Source organism: Trachypithecus francoisi, unplaced genomic scaffold (assembly GCF_009764315.1).
Source record: "Trachypithecus francoisi isolate TF-2019V2 unplaced genomic scaffold, Tfra_2.0 Lachesis_group9, whole genome shotgun sequence".
Classification (NCBI taxonomy): domain Eukaryota; kingdom Metazoa; phylum Chordata; class Mammalia; order Primates; family Cercopithecidae; genus Trachypithecus; species Trachypithecus francoisi.
Window position 1 is genome coordinate 55687840 of NW_022681474.1, and position 16369 is coordinate 55704208.

The 16369-nt window shown below is 37.0% G+C and overlaps 1 protein-coding gene across 10 annotated transcripts in view; it reads left to right on the forward strand.

Annotated features, from left to right (window-relative positions):
* The window catches only part of ZFAND4 (zinc finger AN1-type containing 4), a 62791-nt gene that overhangs the window by 20380 nt on the left and 26042 nt on the right, over window positions 1-16369 (forward strand). For 7 of the 10 annotated variants that reach the window (XR_004436438.1, XM_033208566.1, XM_033208567.1 and 4 more), the window contains 3 exons: window positions 6903-6978; window positions 7929-7996; window positions 11523-11763. Coding sequence is in view for 9 of the 10 variants with exons in the window: in XM_033208567.1 (XP_033064458.1) it covers window positions 6903-6978; window positions 7929-7996; window positions 11523-11763 (385 nt within the window). In the remaining variant the exon portion in view is untranslated. The remainder of the gene's footprint in view (window positions 1-6902; window positions 6979-7928; window positions 7997-11522; window positions 11764-16369) is intronic. The other 3 variants (XM_033208569.1, XM_033208568.1, XM_033208570.1) reach the window with 1 other exon arrangement.

A 16369-nucleotide genomic window follows, 5' to 3' on the forward strand; every position in this document is an offset into this window, starting at 1 on the left:
GGACTCAAATTCCTAGACTCAAATAATCCTTGTGCCTCAGCCTTTCAAGTAGTTGGGACTACAAGTGCATACCACTGTGCCTCTCCTAGGAAGTTTCTGTTGCCATTTTTCAAACTTCCCGATTCTTTTCTCACCACATCCAGTCTGCAGATGACGAATCAAAGGCATTCTTTATTTCTGTTAGTGTTTTCATTTTTAACATCTACTTTTTATTCTTAAAGTTTCCATCTCTGCTTGTATTATCAATCCGTTATTTCATGTTGTATACTTTTCCATTAGATTTCTTAGCATATTAATCTTAGCTATTTTAATTTCCCTGTCCGATAATTTCAAGATCTCTGCCATATCTGAGTCTATTTCTGATGATAGTTTTCTCTTTTCAGACTGTGTGTTTTCATGTCTTTTAGCATGCTTTGTAATTTTTAGTTGAAAACCAGATATAATATATCAGGTAATAGGAATTGAGGTAAATAGGACATTAGAGTGAGGTTTTATCTTCAACTGGCTAGAAATTGGGCTGTGTTTAATGTTTGCTATAGTTGCAAGTGCTAGAGGCTTCAAATTCCTCTCATTTTCTTGTTTTGTCTCCCCTGATGCCTTTGAGTTTCCCTGAAGACTCCTCCTTAGAGTTTGTGTCTTACAATTCTTTCAGTTGTAATCCACTGTTGCTATACTGGAGCCTTGTTAGTGTGGTGGTGAGATATTGGGAAAAGGGGAAACATTCTGTAATCAAAGCAAAACTGAACAAAAGGTAAACCAAAAAACCCCACTGTCATTTTCGTTCTAATCTTACGATTAACTCTTTCAGTGGGTCTGTGCCTCTGGGCTGGGACCTTCAAAATGTGTCTTAGCTTCTCTTCTCCCTCAGCTTCTAGTAGTTCAAGTGAGGTAGGGAGGCTAGAGGGGCCTGGTATACTGGCCCTCAGTAATTTCCCAGTGTCATGCTAGTCCACACTCAGCCTCTATGAATTCATCAAAATTACCATGTAAGTGTTCCTTCCAATTCATGACTGTAGAGGCTTCTGCTTCACGTAAACGGATCTTGACTCTGGCTCTCTGGGTTTGCCTATCTCAACAGATTTTTTTATGGTAGTTTACCTTACTACCTAATTTCTCTGATGGCACCAGGAAAAGTTGTTGGTTTTCAGTTTGTTCAGCTTTTTTTCTTGTAAGAAGTGGTGAATTAAAAGTTCTCCACATATCAGAGCTGAAACTAGGAGTCTCAACTTCTTAAAAACATAACTATTTATTTTAAAATTCCAATAACTGTGTTAGCTATATCCTATAAGTTTTTGGTAAGTTGAATGTCAGTGTTACTAAATTCCAAGTATTTGTTTTGCTAAAAATATTTTTTTGTTTAAAAAATTGTAATAGTTACTTAAGGGCTTTGTAATCACAGCAATGTATACGATTAGATAGCTTTGATCATTTTTTGTAGTTTATACACATTGTTAATTTGCTAACTAATAATACTGAGCATGTTTTCATTTGTCTCCAAATTCTAACAAACCATGTTTTAGGAAGATATAATTTACATATCATACAATTTACATATTGTATTAGTTTGCTAGGGCTGTCATAGCAAAGTATCACAAACTGGGTGACTTAAACAACAGAAAGTTACACAGTTTTGGAGGCTGAAAATACGAAATTTAGCTGGTGAGTGTCAGGTCCTTCTGAGGGCTGTAGAATCTGTCACATGCCTCTCACCCAGCTCCTAGGGATTTGCTTTCAATCTTTCTAGTTCATTGGCTTATTCAAGGCATCACCTTGGTCTTCTTACGTGATAATCTCCTTGTGTCTATGTGTATCTGCCTCCAAATTTCTCCTTTTTATGTGGATACCAGTCATATTGGATTAGGGCCCTCCCTAGTTACCTCACTTTAACTTGAATACATATGTCAAGATTCTATCTTCAAATTAAGGTCACATTCTGAGGTATAAGGGGCTTAGACTTCAACATAAGAATTTTGAAGGGACACAGTTCAACCCATAACAAGTATATCGTTCTGTTGGTGTTGGCAGACATTTACTATCATACAGTCACCACTGCAATCAAGATATAGAACAGTTCCATTACCCATCAGAATTCTCCTGTACCTTTTGTGGTCAATCCCTTCCTCTATTCCAAGCCCCTGTCGTACTCACTGATCTGTTTCTGTTCCTGTAATTTTGCCTTTTTTAGAATTTTATATAAATGAAATCATATACTTTATAGTCTCTTAAGTCAGGTTGTTTTTCACTTACGCATAATACATTTGAGACTTATATTGTTACATGTATCAGTAGTTCATTCTGTTTATGGCTGAGTAATGTTCCGTTATAAGGAAGTACCATAGTTATTCATTCCCAAGTTGAGGGACATCTGGGTGGTTTTTAGTTTTTGGTGATTACAAATAAAGTCATATAAATTTTCACATACACATTTTTATGAAAGCATAGGTTTTTGTTTCACTTGGGTGAATACTTAAGAGTGGAATTGCTGAATTGCATAGGAAGTATATATTAACTTTATAAAACTGCTAAATTATTTTCCAGAGTGGCTGTTACCATTTTGTGTTTATATGAGTAATACGTAAAAGTTCTGGTTGCTCTGTATCCTTATCAGCACTTAATAATATTGTCTGGGTTCTTTTAGTTTCAGTTTTTGTTTCATTTTTGCTATTATAATATGAATTGGCAATATTTCACTGTGGTTTTAATTTACATTTTCCTAGTGACTGATGATGTTATGCATCTTTTAATCTGCTTGTCATCTGTCTTAATAAGTTCAGGCTGAGAGGCTGAGCCAGGTGGATCACTCATGTCCTGGAGTTCAAGACCAGTCTGAGCAACGTTGCGAAACCCTGTCTCTACTAAAAATACAAAAATTATCTGGGCATGGCGGCATGCCCCTGGAGTCCCAGCTGCTCAGGAGGCTGAGGTGGGAGGATCGCTTGAGCTCAGGAGGTGGAGGTTGCAGTGAACTAAAATTGCGTCATTACAGTCCAGCCTGGGCAACAGATGAGACCCTGTCTCAAAAAAAAAAAAAAAGTTCAGGTTTCTGTCACAGAATACCATAGATTGGATGGCTTAAACAACAGAGTTTTATTTCTCACAGTTCTGGAGCTGGGAAGTCCAAGATTACCCACAGGTCTAGGGTCTGGTGAGGGCACTCTTTCTGGTTTGCAGACAGCTATTTTCTTTCTATATCCTCTCATGGTAAAGAGACTGAGAGAGGGAGATCATCTCTCTTCTAAGGACGCTAATCCCATTCTTGAGGACCCTACCCTCATGACCTAATTACCTCCAAAGACCTCCAACCTTACCTCTGATGCCATTATATTGGGTATTTAGGCTTCAGCATATGAATTTGAGTGGGGGAATACAAACATTCAGTCTGTTGCATCATCTGTATCTTTTCTGGTGAAGTATCTATTCAAATTTTTGTTGTTTTCTTGTTACTGTGTTTTGAGTTCTAGTGCTTTTAACTTTTCCATTACAGGTTTTTTTTTGTTTTTGTTTTTGAGACAGGTTCTCACTTTGTTACCCAGCCTGGAGTGCAGTGGCACGATTACAGCTCACTGCAGCTTTGAGCTCTCAGAGACAGGGTTTCAACATATTGGCCAGGCTGGTCTCAAACTCCTGACCTTGTGATCTGCCCACCTCAGCCTCCCAAAGTACTGGGATTACAGGCATGAGGCGTGAGCCACCTCGCCTGGCCAATTCCCTCTTTTTCAGTCTTTTGAAATAGTTTGAATAGGATTGGTACCAATTCTTTTCTTTTATTTTTTTTTGAAACGGAGCCTTGCTCTGTCACCCAGCCTGGAGTGCAGTGGTACGATCTCGGCTCACTGCAACCTCTGCCTCCCAGGTTCCAGCAATTCTCCTGCCTCAGCCTCCCGAGTAGCTGGGACTACAGGTGTGTGAACCACACCCGGCTAATTTTTTATATTTTTAGTAGAGATGGGTTTCACTGTGTTAGCCAGGATGGTCTTGATCTCCTGACCTCGTGATCCACCCATCTTGGCCTCCCAAAGTGCTGGGATTACAGGCATGAGCCACTGAGCCTGGCCAGTACCAGTTCTTTGAATGTCTGGTAGAATTAGTCTGTGAATCCATCCAGCCCTGGGCTTTTTTTTTGTTGGCAATTTAAAAATTACTGATTCATTGTCACTGCTTGTTATTGGTTCAGGATTTCTATTTCTTCCTTACTTAAGGTAGGAGGATTGTATGTTTCTAGGAATTTATCCATTTCATCTAGATTGTCTAGGTTGTGTGCATAAAGGTATTTGTAGTAGTCTTGAATGATCTTCTGTATTTCTGTGGTGTAAGTTGTAATGTCTCCATTTTTATTTCTCAGTGAGTTTATTTGCATCTTCTGTTTTCTTTTCTTGATTGATATAGCTAATGGCCTGTGGATTTTGTTTATATTTTCAAAGAACCAACCTTTTGTTTATTGATCTTTAGTATTTTTTTGTTTCAATTCAATTTAGTTCTGCTCTGATCTTTATTTCTTTTCTTCTGCTAGCTGTGGGTTTGGTTCATGCTTGTTTCTTTAGTTCCTTGAGGTGTGATGTTACACATCAAACTGTGATGTCAGTTTGTGACCTTTCAGACTTTTTGATGTAGGCATTTAGCACTATATAAACTTTCCTCTTAGCACTGCATTTGCTGTATCTCAGAGGTTTAGATAACTTGTATCACTATCATTCCTTTGGAAGAATTTCTAAGTCTCCATTTTGATTTCAAAATGTTAACCCAAAAATTGTTCAGCAGCAGATTGTTTAATTTCTGTGTATTTGGAGTTGATTTCTAATTTTATTCCACTGTGGTCTGGGGGCATACTTGATAGAATTTTGATTTTTAAAAATTTTTTGAGACTTTTTTGTGCCCTCTCATATGATCTTGGAGTTTCATGATGAGAAGAATGTATATTTTTCAGTTCTTTGGTCGAATGTTCTGTAAATATCTGTTAGGTCCATTTGTTCTAGAGTGTAGTTTAAGTCCATTGTTTCTTTGTTGACTTTCTGTCTTGATGACCTGTCTAGTGCTGTCAGTGGAGGGTTAAAGTCCCCCAGTATTGTGTTGTTGTCTATCTCTTTTCTTAGTAGTAATTGTTTTATGAATCTGGGAGCTCAGGAGTTAGGTGCATATGTATTTAGGATTGTAATATCTTCTTGTTGGACTGATCCTTTTATCATTATGTAACGACCTTCTTTGTCTTTTTTTTTTTTAATGTTGTTGCTGTAAAGTCTGTTTTATCTGATATAAGAATAGCTATTCCTGTTCGCTTTTGATTTCCATTTTAGGCCTTAAATATTAAACTCTTCAGGCCTGATTCATGATGTCTTTTTTTTTTTTTTTTTAAGAGATGGAGTCTCACTCTGTTGCCAGGCTGGAGTGCAGTGGCGCAATCTCGGCTCACTGCAACCTCTGCCTCACAGGTTCAAGTGATTCTCCTGCCTCAGCCTTCCGAGTAGCTGCGACTACAGGCGCCTGCCACCATGTCTGGCTAGTTTTTGTATTTTTAGTAGAGATGGGGTTTCACCATGTTGGCCAAGATGGTCTCGATCTCTTGACCTTGTGATCTACCTGCCTTGGCCTCCCAAAGTGCTGGGATTACAGGCATGAGCCACTGCACCCAGCCCAAAACCTTTTTTTTTTTTTTTCAACTTTTATTTTCGGTTCAGTGGATACATGGGCAGGTTTGTTACATGGGTAAATTGTGTGTTACTGAAGTTTGGTGTATGAATTATCCTGTCACCCAGGATGTGAGCATAGTACTTGATAGGTAGTTTTTCAACCCACATCCCCTTCCCTCCCCATGTAGTCCATAGTGTCTATTGTTCCCATATTTGTGTCCATAAATACTCAGTGTTTAGCTCTTGCTTATAAGTGAGAACACATGGTATTTGGGTTTTCTGTTCCTGCATTTGTTCTCTTAGGATGATGGCCTCCAGCTGCATTCATGTTGCTGCAAAGGACATAATTTTATTATTTTTATGGCTGCATGGTGTTCTGTGGTGTATATGCACCACATTTTATTTGTCCAGTCCACTGTTGTGGGGGCGTCTTGATTGATTTCATCTCTTTGGTATTGCGAATAGTGCTGTGATGGACATACCAGTGCATGTGTCTTGCTGATAGAACGATTTATTTTTCTTTGGGTATATACCCAGTAGTGGGATTGCTGGGTTGAATGGTAGTCCTATTTTAACCTCTTTGAGAAATCTCCACATTGCTTTCCACAATGGCTGAACTAATTTGCATTCCCACCAGCAGTGTATGCGTTCCCTGTTCTCCTCAACCTTGCCAACATCTGCTATTTTTTGACTTTTTAATAATGGCCATTCTGACAGGTGTGAGCTTGTATCTCATTGTGGTTTTGATTTACATTTCTCTAATGATTAGTGATGTTGGGCTTTTAAAATATATTTGTTGGCAACATATATGTCTTTTTTTTTGAGAAGTGTCTGTTCATGTCCTTTGCCCATTTTTTAATGGGATTGTTTTTTGTTTGTTGAATTAAGTTCTTTGTAGAATATAGATATTAGACTTTTATCAGATGCATAGTTTGTGAATATGTTCTCCCATTCTGTAGATCATCTCTTTACTCTGTTGATAGCTTCTTTTGCTGTGCAGGAGCATACTATCTTGCCTTTTTAAAGGGCTTTCTATCTTATACCTTGTTTTAGGACCAGAGAGTTGTTGCAACACCTGTTCTTTTCTACAGTGAATGGATTGGACTATATCTCCTTTTAGGCATGCCTTCTGTAAATTTTAGCACCTAGCATTCAATTTAGAACAATGTTTAATTTATTAGTACTCTTAGTTCCTTAATGAAATAGATTTGTATCATACTCTTTTGGAGATGCTATTGAATTCTTTTAACACTTTTTTTTAAATAACTTTCCCTTAAGGTATTCCCATCTGTCGACAGCACTTAATTTGGAATAACATGGAACTTGAAAATGATTATTGCTTGAATGATTACAAGTGAGTGTAATTGCATATTGGCTGTTTTGTAGGCACTTAGTATTATGACTCCATATGCTAATATTTGTCTTTTGAACTCTTAGATCATGTCTCTTTTTCTTCTGAATAGTTCAGATTCCTAGATTTCATCATACATCCTGAACTTTAGATGCATTAGTTTGGTACTCTATACTACTTAACCTTTATCCTCTGATACGTTTATGTTCCCTTTTCATTTTTCATGTCAAGCTGTTTATCTCTTGCCTTTTGAAATCCTCCTATTATCTTCTTGCCTACTTTGCTCCTTTCTTTGAATATTGAACCATTCCTTCCTGGCCATGTTCCTTTTCTTTCTGTTTTTACAAGAGTTTTGGATAAGAGAGAATTGTTCTTCCCAAAGTCTTTCCTTTCTCATTAAGCCCTGCTTTTGTTACTAAGCAATGCTGTGTGCACCAGTGACTACCAACATACTTTCTGACACTTTGTCTCTCTTATTTCTCCCCTCTTTCACATAATTCATCACTCCTTTCTTAAGAAAAGGGCAAAAGGATAAGAGGCAGTGTGTAATAGCCGTAAGAGCACTGAGAGTCAGGAGACCTTGTTATTGTTCTGTTTTCTATTTTATTAAATAGATTTGCTATTTTCTACACTTTGGGTCTTGGGCAAGCCACTTTTGTTCTCTGGGCCTCCTTTTCCTTAACGTGAAATGAACAAGCTAAAACGCATAATCACAGAGGTCTTTTCCAGTATGTTTATTCTTGGATTTCTTTATGGCTTATGAGAATTTGTTTCACTTCTTTTATTATTTGTACCAGTAAATACGTTAACATTTTATATGTATTTATATTGCTATATTTTTATATTTTAGAGAGTAGGCACTCTGCCTGATAAGCCGGCATGTAATTATGTGTACATTTAGCACTGAATGCATTTTGATGATTATGATTTATTTTTGTGTTAACTGTCCACAGCATTTCAGAAGGGTGTACCTTGAAGCTAGTTTTGGCTATGCGTGGCGGACCTATAAATACTAGAAGAGGTAGGCATATATATATATATAAAAGCAATTTGACAGTAACATTCTTTATGTCAGTTAATATTTTTATAGCCTCAGGTTTCATTTAGGTTTCCTTTCTGCTATTAGGTCTTAGAAAAATCACATTTGGTTCTCTAGGCCTTGTTCTTTAAAACCTAATGCCTAGAGGCTGAAACTCTAAAATACAATTCAGAAAAATCACCTGATTCCTGATCCAATTCAGGGAGATTTAAAAATAAACCTTTTGCCAATATAGGGAACAGAAATGGAATGACTTACTGTAAGTATTATGTTACCATTGTGTTTAGTTTCATAGGAATCTTGTTTATTTTTAAATCTACCAGATCTTCAATTCCTGAGACTATGATTGTTTTGCAAAATTCCAACGTTGCCTGTTTACTTGGTTTGTGATGCATCTGGGTTTCATGGATATTATCATGGCCCTGTTGCATCATTTCTCAGAATATAAGTAGTTCTGAAATCCAGTCATTCATTCAACAAATACATATTGAGCATCTACTAAATGGTCAGTGCAATGTTCCAAGTATGGTAGACATGGGAGAGAAAGTCTCTGCTTCATGACAGTGCCTACAATAAATGTGTAAAGAGTCGACGTAACTCCTAATGGTTGTAAGTGCTATGCAGAAAACAGGGTAGGAAGGGCCCTCAAAAAAGATGACATTAGTGGAGACTTGATTGATGAGAGGGTTTTATTAAGCATAAGAAGAGCAGGCAGTATTCATATTGGTCCCTGAGTCAGGTGTGTCACATGAATTCCCATCAAGTGGAGGAGACTAGTCAGAGTGTCCTCTTCTGTGGACCTCATTTTGAGGAAGGCCTTCAGATTTATTTGATCCTTCACTAACCAGAAAACTGGAGGATAAGTATTGATTCTACTCCTGGCTTGCTTCCACATGTCAAATTATATCCCTATGTTTCATAATTTTGGTTAGAAAATAGGATTATTGCCATCTTTTTCTTAGCTACTTCAAGAGGATTTAATGAGATATGCTACTTTGACTGTTGAACTGCTTTTTATAGGTTAGAGAAAAACAAAGTTAGTAATGTTAGGGCCTGTTAGTGCTCCTGATATCAGAGACTTTTAAATAATTTGATTTAAGTAATTGTCCTATGTGACATTTACGGTAATAACTATGTGATGTTTATAGGAATAACTCTTGAGAGTAGCACAAGAACCCTATGTTTACTGAGCCATTATATTAAGAGAGAATTATATACTGTTTAATGCCATGTGAATGCTATTGTATTACATTTTTGAAAGTTGGTTATTTGTGTGTAATACTACTTTAAACCAGAGTGTCTAATCAAAACACCTTCTTTTCTTATTAGAACTAAAATTGTTTTATATGTTTATGAGGAGTGTGATACAGACTCTGAGGTAAACTTTTTTTTTGAGATGGAGTCTTGCTCTGTTGCCCAGGCTGGAGTGCAGTGGCTTGATCTCAGCTAACTTCAACTTCTGCCACCTGGGTTCAAGTGATTCTCCTGCCTCAGCCTCCTGAGTAGCTGGGATTATAGGCACTGGGATTGAGGTCAGGAGTTTGAGACCAGACTGGCCAACATGGTGCAACCCCATCTCTACTAAAAATTCAAAAATTAGCTGGGCATGGTGGCGGGCTACTCAGGAGGCTGAGACACAAGAATTGCTTGAACCTGGGAGACACAGGTTACAGTTGAGTGGAGATTGCGCCACTGCACTCCAGTCTGGGCGACAGAGCAAGACTCCATCTCAAAAAAAAAAAAAAGAAAAAATATGTTTGCCTCAGAATCTGTATAACACTCTTCATAAACATATGAGTGAGTGAGTGAGACTCTGTCTCAAATAAAGAATACAAATAAAAAGATAAAAATTGTTTTTGAAATAACCATTATCAAAGCAGCATAGAAAGATTAAAATTAGTTTCTTTTCTAAAACTAAATTGTGCCCAATGCATATCAAACTTCATATACATTGTTTTATAGCTGGTAAAATCTGAAAGACTTTCTGTTGTGAGAAGATACACACATACACCTGCCTGAGTAAGGCGCCCTGTGCTGGTTTAGGAAAGGCTTTCATGTGACTGTGGTAATGGCTATAGCAATATCTAAAAAAATAGGCATCATTTTTATTTCTTTTTTGTTGTATTTTGTTTTTTTTTTCCCCCAAAGGTCTGCCCTCTGATCCAAATTTTTATCTCTGGATGTAATATGGAAAGTGGAACATTAACTTACAAAGGGCAAGAAGTTGTTTGAAAAGTGTTTTTTAATATTTATACATTTTGGGCCTATGAAAGTAAATAAAAACATCCAAATAACTATTTTCATAAAGCAAGCTAAATCATAAGATTTTTGTGTTAGTAATAGTGTTATTGAATTTAGGCTATGGAAACATCTTTGATGTTTTTACCTTACTGCTTTCCAAGTTTAATACTTTCCTATTGCTGCAACTTCTTTTTAAAGGATTGTAGAGCACCACGATTCTGTTAATAAATAAATAAAAGTTATGCAGCTTGGGAAATCTTTGCCTCTTTTAGGAGAAAGCAGATGTTTCTGCAGTGTGATGAGAATGTCTTTGGGAGAGAACTTTTATTTTTTCCTGGAACTGTTGCAGTTTTAGTACATTAAGTGACCCCCTCCTGTTCTGTTATTATGTACTTTTAATTACTTACTTTCACGTCAAGAAACAGCTCTCAGAATCAGCTTTTATATAAAACCAGAAAGAAAGAAAAAAAATACTTCTAATTTCTTAGATATGTCTCCTAATTATGTATTTGTGTGTGTGTGTCCCTTTTTTTTTTTTTGAGGTACAGTCTCCCTCTGTCGCCAGGCTGGAGTGTAGTGGCGCAATCTCAGCTCACTGCAACTGCCGGCACCTGGGTTCAAGCAATTCTCCTGCCTTACCCTCCCGAATAGCTGGGACTACAGGTGCACGCCACCATGCCCAGCTAATTTTTGTATTTTTTTAAGTAGCGACGGGGTTTCACCATGTTGGCCAGGATGGTCTCGATCTCTTGACCTCATGATCTGCCTGCCTCGGCCTCCCAAAGTGCTGGGATTACAGGCATGAGCCACCACACACGACTGTGTCTGTGTACTTTTAATCTAAAGTAAGTGGGATTTATGTTGATTTTAATTATTGTTGGAACCAATATTTGAAAATATAGGGAGTAAAAAGTATATGGTAAAAGAATTGTTGATAGTAATGTCATAGAATCAGCAAATATACAGACTCTAGTGGCATAGGGAAAAAAATATAGACTATAATGGCATAGGACAAAAAACCCTCATGTTTTGGTTTAGCTCTGTCTTTTAACATAGTGACATAATCATGCATTTCGTTTGTTTCTTATTAATACAACATGAAGCTATATTAACTCTAGAAAGATCAGAAACTTATTTAAAGAATATCATGTTCATATTATATGCACAGGGCTGTTGTTCAAATTCAGTACATTATATCCTGTTACTACTGTGCCCAGATGCATAAAACTTGATCCAAATCGAAGACTTATCAATTTTCCATTTGTAGTTCCTACAGAAGATCCAGTTAGGAAGATGGCAGAGTACTTGGATTCCAGTCGAGTTGAGGTCTGGGAGAAGACCTCCTGCAACAAACAAGTTACATTTTTGGTGTACCAAGAAGGAGATCAATTGAATTTCTTTCCTGCAGTAGACAGGGGAGATGGCACTTTAACACCGTTATCTGACTCTTCAAAGAAAATAGGTTTTCATTTGCATGTCTTACGGAGAAAAGGAGAACATCGTATGAGGTACTGCATAAACTTTTGTTTACCTTGTGTTGTCAAAATAATCTATATATATTAACAAATGTCATGCATCTTATTCCTACTCCAGCCCCCAATATATAAGTCTGAAATTGTCCTTCATATGATTAATATGATAAAACTGAGATTTTTTTACAGAGTGGGATGTTTTCATAAAAAGATTTGTTTCTGTTACTCTGTGAAACTCTAAGATGCCTAATAGAGTATAGAATCCTGTCATAATAGTGTGTTATTATACAACCTTAGCATAATAGAAATGGTTAAACCTGAAGTTGATACCTTTTTTTCTAAATTTAAGTCTGCTGCTTAAAGGCGCATAAATCTCTTCTCTGATCTTGTTTTCCTATTCTATAAAAGGGAGAGAAATTGTAATATTCTAAAATCAGGACGAAAAACCCTACAGATATTTAGCTAAGCAATAGACAAGGCAACCTCTCAGTTAGTTGCTATGCATTCTGAGTTACTATGATTATCTTCTTTCACTTCAAGTTATTAAGCATTCACTCAGTGAACTTCTATGGCCATTCATTGAGCAAGGCACTGATGTTGTAAAGATGATTGTTCCTACCTTTATGGAGCATGCAGTCGGCTATAAACAGTATCGGTGATATAATGTTGGTGATGTTATAAAAAGATATCAGGATTTCTGGGAGAATAGGTGAGAGGGCCTTTATTATGCATGAAAAGCAGAGAGTTAGACACAACCTCTGAGAAGCTGTGACCCTAAAAGGAGAGTGGAGTTTGCCAAGCAGACAGAGAAAGGGAAGGTGTTACAGGTCCTGCAAAATAAAAAGGTAGTGGTGAAATCATTTAAAGAAAAAACAGCTTGTAGTTTGGAGAACAGTTTCTGTGGGTCAGGAGTCCAGGCACAGCATCACTGTGCTCCGAGTCTCACAATCTGGAGTGAAGGTGTCAGCAAGTCTCTTATCAGGAGGCTTGATTGGGGAGGAGAATCTACTTACAAGGTCACTCTTATTGCTGGCATAATTCATTTCCTTTCAGTTACATGATGGAGGGCCCAGTTTTTTGCTGGCTGTTGACTAGAGGCTGCCCTCAGCTCCCTCTTGATGAATTCAAAACCGACTGATTTAGGGCCTAAATTACATCTGCAGCATCCTTTGCCATATTCAGTTGGCTAGAAGCAAGACGTCCATCATGCCCAGGCTCAAGGGTAGGAAACCATATGTGATGTGAACACCAGGGGTCAAGAGTCAGAGAGATTTTCCTCGGATTCTGCCCACCACAGAGTGTTATGTGAAAGAAAGATTAGACTCAATTTTTTGTGGCCTCAGAGAGCAGACTGTGACACATGGGTGTTACCTGTTGACTTTAATATGTCAGCATCTGGTTAGCACTGCAAACTTGGCATAAACCATGGGCAAGAAATGGAGGAGGTAGCAGTGAGGGTTACAGCCTTAGGCCATTAATAGAATGTCTTCATACCACTTTTGCCATGTGCTGGCTCACTGTTTAGTTTTCTTCCCTAGTACACACTCTTTTGGCTCCCTTTTCCTAAAGGAAACCCAAGCTCCTCAGCTTAGTGTATGAGTCCTTTGACAACCTGTCACCATAGTTTTCCAGGTCTTTTCATTATGCTGTGTTTTTATACACCTTTTCCCTTTGTCTTAAAACGTCATTTTCTCCTCTTACTCCGGCTTCTCCTCAGCCAACTTCTATTTGTTTTTATGACTCAGCTCAAATGTCATCATGGAATTTAATTAGAACTGTCTTATTGTTCATCACAAGATAATTTATTTATTTTTTCTTCCTCTGTATTCATTTACAATAATTGGACAAGGAAAGGGATGGATAAATGAGAAAGAGGAGTAGAAAACGATCTGGTCATACCATGAAGGACATTTATTTTTCCTGTTCTAGAAGAGGCTTTCCTAGTCTACAACAAAGGTAGCAAACTTCTTCTGTAAAGGTGTGCAGATAGTAACTATTTTAGGATTTTTAGGCCAAGATACAGCATTAAGGATATTAAATAGGTACTTATGTAACAAGAGAGAAAACAAATCTCCACAAAACTTTTACTAACAAAGTTCAAAATATAAGACTAACAATTGGGTACTTTTCTTCTGTTTGTACCACAGAATTCCAGAGAAGAATGGAATTCTTTTTCATGGGAATAATGTTTTACCTAATTGAGGTTGAAAGTTAGTGTTGCCCATCAAATTTGCAAGGTCAATTGCAAAAGTTCACTTGTTAATACTGATCTGTAATGAGATTTTGTGTATTTTATCTTAGAAAAAATTTTTTTCACACACATAGGTACTGTCAGATACTGCTATCAGTCCATGAGCACATTATTTTATTGAGCATATTGATCATTGGTAAGACATTTATAAAATTCTATCAGATCTTCTCTTGCTGTTTGCCCTGGAAGCTCCTCAGTTGCACATTTAAATGAATTTTGAAATAGGACATTTTTTGGAAATTGCCCTGAGGTATAAAATCACTGCTAGACCTATAGCTTGAGCTCAGAAATATATCTGCTGCAAATTTCTATGGGAATAGAGATATTACCTAATTTCAACTTTTGAAAGCATGGGAATGATTGCTGCTTGCTATTACATGCAATTCAAACATTAGTTGTTGTTAACATGACATTATTGCAGTATATGTTTCACATATAAACATCGTTTTATTTTGTAATTTTAGGTTAAATTCATTACGAAACATTATGAAGTCCACAGTAAAAATTAATTTCCAAAGACAATTAAAAAATTTAAAAAGTGTTTTATAATAGTAGTTAAGGCCAGTTCTTCTCATTCAGAGTTCCTGAGCTGAAAAAAGTCATAATAAAACTTTATTACCAGTAAGCCACCAAACTGATGATGGATAAGTCCATGAAACAATTGAAGTTTACCATTAACACTACTGGTTTAATAACACAGGATAGATTCAGATATTTACCATGAAATACCTGCTGATGAATAACTGTATACTTTAAAGACCTTACATGTTTAAGGGGCATGGTGGCTCACACCTGTAATCCCAGCACTTTTGGAAGGTGGGTGAATCTCTTGAGTCCAGGAGTTTGAGAAGCCCAGGCAACACAGTGAAACTCCATCTCGAAAAAAATTAGCTGGGCTTGGTGGCACACACCTGTAGTCCTAGCTACTCCAGAGGCTGTGGTGGGAGCATTGCTTGAGCCCAGGAGGTAGAGGTTGCAGTGAGCCGAGATCGCACCACTGCACTCCAGCCTGGGTGACAGAGTGAGACCTGTCTCAAAAAGACAAAAAAAAAAAAAAAAAAAAAAGGCCTTACATGTTCACTAACTCTATAAATTTGTCCAACTAAGTTTTTTTTTTTTTCTGTTCCACACATCACCCCATCAGTCATAGCAGAGTTCACTTAAAGTTATACTAAATTAATGTTTTAGCAATTTATTTGAAAATATTCTCACCTGTAGTAGCTTCATGCAGACTATTCATAGGGGCCAACTCTTCAGTCACTTCAAACTTGGAATGATGCCCTCAATAAACAGTAACACAGAGCAATATGGGTGATATATGTCAGCCCATCAAAAAACAAGGAAAATGACTCAATCATTTACCTTATTTTTAAATCAGCTGTTGACGTTGCTTCCAATGCTGTCAACTTTTTGAGAAATTGTTCCTGCTGAAAAAGTAACCTTTAAACAAGTTTATTTTCTCAGGACATACTTCCTCAACTGCTATGATCAGTAGTGAATTAATTCACTATTGATAAGTAGCTTTCCTTGCTTGGCTAGCAGATATAAACAATCGGAAACTTCTTTGGTTATAGCTTCATTTTCATTTTTTAATTTTTGTAAAGAAATTCTGCTGTGATGTAAATTGTACTATGATGTAAATTGTAAATTTTCTAATTTTTCTGACTGTTGCTTTCCTGCAAGTTGGGAATATTGTGATGAACGCCTAACTTGGTAATGCTTATTTATGCTGTTTTCCTTTAGCATAGCTATAGTGTCACTCAATAATAAGCATCATGCTTTGCTATCTAATTGCTAACAAATAATCCACTCTATGGAACCTTAAAATGGCAACATTTGAAGTCTACTTTTCTTGTTTGACAAGGTTGGGTATACACTACTAATAAAAAAAGTTACAGAATAGCAATATACATGGCAGTCAAAATGCTGTTGAATTATGACTATGTCACAATGATTTGTAGTTTCCCATATCACAATGTAGAGCAACGAGAGAACCACATAAAATCTGTCATAGCTACTGAATTCTGCCATTGTAGGCAAAAGCAGCCATTTGTAATACATGATTGGGTGAATGCGGCTGTGTTCCAATAAAACTTTATTTATGAACACAAATTTGAATTTTATTTACTTTTCATGTGTTATGAAATACCCTTATTTTGAGTTTTTTCGACTAATTAAAGTTCATAAACCATTCTTAGCTCATGGGCCACACAGAAATGGAAATAGGTGGTGGGGCAGATTTGACCCACGACCATGGTTTGCTGGCTCCTACTCTAGAAAGGAAGAGGTAGAATTGAGTGTTAATTTGTTTCATTCTGACACAAAATTCAGCATCAGTCTTTTCTTAGTCTCAAATCTTTTTAGTGGATCATGCCACCTTACTGGGATTTT